General features: G+C 48.5%; 1 protein-coding gene across 5 annotated transcripts in view; it reads left to right on the top strand.

Annotated features, from left to right (window-relative positions):
• Positions 1-1,120: 1,120 nt before the first annotated feature.
• celsr2 (cadherin, EGF LAG seven-pass G-type receptor 2) overlaps positions 1,121-6,000 on the top strand; it is an 81,919-nt gene continuing 77,039 nt past the window's right edge. For 4 of the 5 annotated variants that reach the window (XM_017304905.1, XM_008409791.2, XM_017304906.1 and 1 more), the window contains exon 1: positions 1,121-4,919. In XM_017304905.1, the coding sequence (XP_017160394.1) occupies positions 1,394-4,919 (3,526 nt within the window). In that variant the 5' untranslated portion in view covers positions 1,121-1,393. The remainder of the gene's footprint in view (positions 4,920-6,000) is intronic. The other variant, XM_008409793.2, reaches the window with a different exon arrangement.

The following is a 6,000-nucleotide window of genomic DNA, read 5'->3' as shown; positions in this document are numbered from 1 at the left end:
CTCTGTGTAATCTGGTTTTCTTTAGAGCAATCCTCTCTCTTTCTCAGCGTCTTGCACAAATGATGCACCTATCTTGAAGTTCTTTTTACTCTGCACATTTCCTTAAGCATGCATATTAGATTTTGAGGAACTACAGCATTATTTTTTTATGTTGTTAATTTATACGTCTCTTATTCTTACTTTTTTTTTGTTTTTATATCTTTCATCTTATTTTGAATTTGCATGCTTCTATTTAAATTGCTGTTTGTACACCTGAGTTTTCCCATTGAGGCAAAATAAAGATTTATTTCTTTTTCCATTCCATCTCTTTCAGGATTGCCGAGTTTGATTCTGCTTGAGATTTTCTGCTATTCCTAAAGTAGATCTTTTAAGCATCTGACTGCTTTCCTGTTAAGCTAGTAACCAGTTTTTGACCAAGAAACGAACAACCTTTCTATGTTTGGGGATTAGACATAAAACTTAATGTATGAATCTGTTAAATTTGGGTAATCCTGGGGTATCACTATAATCATGCTGCTGCACTTCAAGACTTTACTGATATTTATCCTTACAGTCATTTTTTATTCTTTGTTTTGGCCCAATGCTTCTGTGTCTCCACTATACAAATGTTTTTTTTTAAGTCTTCCCACAAATTTTCAGCTTGACTCAAGTTTGACTAGACCATTTTTGATGAATATGTTTTGATGTAAAGACAGTTTCAGTTTCATATCTGGATACTAAAGTTTTCCACAGGATAATTGATGTTCGCTCATCTTTTATAAACAGTTTATGCTGTTATGGTGATAAACGGTATTTAAGGGTTTCCTGAAGCTTTCCGCTGAATGGCTGTCAAATTGCATTTACATTTTGAGCAAATTAATGACGCGATTGATTGTGATGTCAGGCGGAGTCATTAATCTGAGCAGAAGTCTGGCTGTTTTTTTGTGTTAATGAAGCTTTTAGAAAGTTATCATTTGTCTCTAATGGCAGAGTGTCTCCCTCTCTCTCTTTTTCCTCTTACACACACACACGCACGCACGCACACACACACACACACACACACACACACGCACACACACACACACACACACACACACGCATGCAGGTTTATGTTAATGAGAAGTCTCAAGGCGCAGAGGGAGCAGAAGCCATTTTTCTATCATTCAAGCGAAGTTGTGCAGACTGAGCGGAGGTGCAGCTGCTTCTTGTCCCGACTTGACTGACTGTATTTGTCCCATGTGAGAGCAGCTCTGACCGGACAAGGTTACCGCGGGATCCCCCTCTTCCAAACCTCCAGAGCGAGCGGAGAGAGCATGGCTCTTCCTCAACAAAGGGAAACTGGCGGCCGGTGGAAAGTTTAAAGAAGCGGGGAGCTGCAGAGTTGCGCGCTTGTCGGACTGGAAACTGAGGAGCGATGCACTTCGTTAGATGGGAGCTGCGGCTCATGCTGTGGTGTTATGAACTGGTTTCACTGGCGCGGGCTTACACCGTCCACATCAGCGAGGATGCGGGGGAGAGGACAGTCCTGGCCGGCGAGCAGCGCGGCGCATGGTGCGCCTTGGATCAGGTTCTCGCTCCTGGGTTCGCGCAGCGCTTTCTGGAGACGGACGCGGCGGCGGGCATCGTACTCCTCTCGGACTCGATACGGTGCCGCTCGCTGCCTTTAAACCCCTTCACTTTATACATAGTTGAGGACTGCTGGGACTCCGGACACAGACACCTCCTCACCAGTCAGTATGACGTTCATGTTCACGGTAGGAACTGTTCCCATAAGCGTAAGAGGAAATCTGATTGGGACTTGGAAGTCCTTAGTTTGTTCAGCCGCCGCAGCTCAGAGTGCCGCGGAGCAGGCGCTGCTTTATTTCCAGTGGGGGGTCTGCTGCCTGGGCCCCCGCTCCGCTGCAAGGTCCCCAGCAGCCGGGAGTTTTACTTCTCAGAGGGGGGTCTGTTTGTGTCTGAGCCGCTGTGTTTGGTGCAGGACAGGCTCCTGGAGCTGGACATGCTGTGTGACGTGCTCACAGAGAAGGGAGCCGGTGTTAAGCCCATCTCCATCCACTGGCGAGTGGGTCATGGTCCATTCAGCCAGGCGCACTTACAGCAGCTCCTAGAGAGGGCAGCTCAGTCTGATTCAGGGATTGTGAGCAGGAAGAGGAGAAGCATTAACAGCAGCCCTCAGTTTAAGCCCCCAATGTACCAAGTGTCAGTGGCAGAGAACAAGCCGGCCGGGACGGCTGTGGTTGTCCTGAAGGCAGTGGATGTGGATGAGGGAGAGGCCGGAAGGCTGGAGTATTTCATTGAGGCTCTCTTTGACAGCCGCTCCAACAATCTTTTTGCTGTGGACCCGGCCAATGGTGCTGTATCAACAGTAGAGGTGCTGGACAGGGAAACAAAAGACACCCATGTGTTTCGTGTGACAGCGGTCGACCATGGCTCACCTCGTCGTACGGCCATGGCGACCCTCACTGTCTCCGTCAGTGACACCAACGACCACAATCCTGTGTTTGAGCAGCAGGACTATAAAGAAAGCATCAGGGAGAACCTGGAGATCGGCTACGAGGTGTTGACCGTGAGGGCCACAGATGGGGACGCACCTGTTAACGGGAACATCCTCTACAACATCCTCAACAGCAACGGGTCCAATGAGGTTTTTGAGATAGACTCCAGGTCCGGCGTCATCCGCACTAAAGGTCTAGTAGACAGAGAGGAGGTGGAGTCCTATATGCTGTTAGTGGAGGCAAACGACCAGGGTCGTGACCCCGGGCCCCGCAGCGCCACAGCCTCCGTTTACATTGTGGTGGAGGATGATAACGATAACGCCCCTCAGTTCAGCGAGAAGCGCTACGTGGTCCAGGTGCCAGAGGACATGACGCCAAACACAGAGATCCTGCAGGTCACCGCCACAGATCAGGACCGGGGGAGCAATGCTGTGGTCCACTTCAGCATCATGAGCGGAAACACCCGGGGCCAGTTTTACATCGATGCTCAGACAGGTAAAATGGACCTGGTGAGTCACCTGGACTATGAAGCTAACAAAGAATACACCTTGAGGATCCGGGCGCAGGACGGAGGACGCCCTCCTCTGTCCAACATCAGCGGCCTGGTCACGGTGCAGGTGCTGGACATCAACGACAACGCCCCCATCTTTGTCAGCACCCCGTTCCAGGCCACTGTGCTGGAGAATGTTCCTCTGGGCTACTCCATCATTCACATCCAAGCTGTAGATGCCGACTCTGGAGAAAACTCCAGGTTGGAGTACCGCCTCACTGAAACCACACCCCACTTTCCCTTCGCCATCAACAACAGCACAGGGTGGATAATAGTGGCGGCAGAGCTGGACAGGGAGAGTGTTGATTTCTACAACTTTGGAGTGGAGGCCTGTGATCATGGCTACCCTGTCATGTCCTCGTCCGCCAGCATCAGCATGACCATTCTGGACGTCAACGACAACAACCCAGAGTTCACGCAGAAAGCATACTACATGCGTCTGAATGAGGATGCAGCTGTGGGGACCAGCGTGGTGACAGTGTCAGCTGTGGACCAGGACATCAACAGCGTGGTGACTTACCAAATATCCAGTGGAAACACTCGCAACCGATTCTCCATCACAAGTCAGAGTGGAGGGGGTCTCATCACGCTCGCTCTACCTTTGGACTACAAACTGGAACGCCAGTACATCCTTACGGTCACTGCAAGCGATGGCACTCGCTTTGACACAGCCAAGGTTTTCGTGAACGTCACAGATGCCAACACACACCGCCCTGTCTTCCAGAGCTCACACTACACCGTCAACATCAACGAGGACAGGCCAGTGGCCACGACCGTGGTTGTGATCAGCGCCACCGATGAAGACACGGGCGAGAATGCACGCATTACCTACGTAATGGACGACAGCATCCCTCAGTTTGACATCGACCCTGACACTGGAGCTGTCACCACCCAGATGGAGCTGGACTACGAGGACCAGGTCTCCTACACTCTGGCCATCACCGCTCGGGACAACGGCATCCCACAGAAATCCGACACAACCTACCTGGAGATCCTAGTGAACGATGTCAACGACAACTCGCCCCGCTTCCTGAGAGACCACTATGTGGGGTCGGTGATGGAGGACGTGCCGGTGTTCACCAGCATGGTGCAGGTCTCTGCCATTGACAGGGACTCTGGCCTCAACGGACGTGTTTTCTACACCTTTCAGGGCGGGGACGACGGAGATGGGGACTTCATAATTGAATCCACCTCTGGCATTGTTCGCACGCTGCGCAGGTTAGACAGAGAAAACGTGCCTGTCTATAGCCTGCAGGCCTTTGCTGTAGATAAAGGTGTTCCCGCTCTGAAGACAGCTGTGAACATTCAAGTGACGATCCTGGATGTGAACGACAACCCTCCTGTATTTGAAAGAGACGAGTTTGACATCATGGTGGAAGAAAACAGCCCCATCGGCCTTGTGGTTGCACATATATCGGCTACAGACCCAGATGAAGGCAGCAACGCGCAGATTATGTATCAGATCGTGGAGGGGAACATCCCAGAGGTGTTCCAGCTGGATATCTTCTCCGGGGAACTGACTGCACTCATAGACCTGGACTACGAGCTGAAGTCTGAGTATATCATCGTGGTCCAGGCCACCTCTGCCCCTCTGGTGAGCCGGGCCACAGTCCACATCAAACTCATAGACAAGAACGACAACGTCCCGGTGCTGAAGAACTTCCAGATCATCTTCAACAACTACGTGACGGACAAATCCAGCAGCTTCCCCACTGGTGTGATCGGACGCATCCCGGCCCACGACCCCGACGTCTCGGATCAGCTGCACTACAGCTTCGAGGTGGGGAACGAGCTGAACCTGGTGCTGCTGAACCAAAGCACCGGGGAGATCCAGCTGAGCCGGGCCCTGGATAACAACCGGCCCCTGGAGGCCTCCATGCGGATCTCCGTGTCAGGTGAGACGGCTGGATAATTGCAGCCTCCACCCTGTGAGTGGAGTGCACTGTCGTAATATGAGATGAAGCCAGTGAGGCGTGCTATAGCACCAGTAGTATCCTGTCTCGTAACATTTTCACTTGGCTTCACAGAGTAATGACAATTATTTTATACAGATTTAGGTTTGATGTATGCATGAGGGAAGATTATTACGTGTAATCCTTCCTGTCTTGGGGAAATCACATTCAATCATTTATTGTTATTCATTGTTAATCATGGACCATAATTAACAATTAATTAAGCACATCCTGGTTTTACCCAGGTCTGTTTTAGCAATGTCTGCTGATTTAAATAGCTGTTAGTCTGAGCTCATCTGTGTCTTGTGGGATCTACTGGCCAGACTGATCATCCTCCTTAATTTCTTATCAAAGCTTCATTCCTGCACACAATGAAGAGCCGAAGTCAATTATGATCAATTTACCCAGATTATGAAGAGTCAGAGTGGTCTGCAACAGGGCTTTTGTTTGATTGGCTTCTTTTCACTTGACTAGACCTTTGGAAATCAATGTTTTATCACATGTCTGGAAGGATACAATGCAAAAACACAAACTTTTACCAAGTACTTTTGTCTTGTTTCTACTGCAAATATTTGAAGTAAGACAAAACTAGCTTAAAAGTAGCATTTCAGCAAGACATAGGAGCTTGTTTTAACTAAACAAAATACCTTAATATTGAAAATATATTATATTGAATAAATATAATATATAATATTGAAAAAAAATTACAAGATCCATTATATGTCTTGCTATATAGATTATATAGCAAGACATTCTGCCCATTTTAAAAGTGAAATAATCTGGCAGTGGAAGTAGTACTTTTTCATCAATATTGACAAGATATTGTCATAAAACAAACTCCTATGTCTTGCTGAAAACCTACTTATAAGTTAGGTTTGTCTTTTTGAAAGTGTAGTAGGATATTTTCACCAAACTAGACCAACAACACTCGGTGAGATGTTTGTGTTTTTGCAGTGCAGTTTAGTGTTCAAGGTGAGGGTGAAAGGTTATAGACAGGTAATATCTCACTTGCTGTGGACAAGTA

Source organism: Poecilia reticulata, linkage group LG5, assembly GCF_000633615.1.
Source record: "Poecilia reticulata strain Guanapo linkage group LG5, Guppy_female_1.0+MT, whole genome shotgun sequence".
NCBI classification, from domain to species: domain Eukaryota; kingdom Metazoa; phylum Chordata; class Actinopteri; order Cyprinodontiformes; family Poeciliidae; genus Poecilia; species Poecilia reticulata.
The sequence above is the reverse complement of the archived record's forward strand: the minus strand, read 5'-3'. Positions and strand labels throughout refer to the sequence as shown.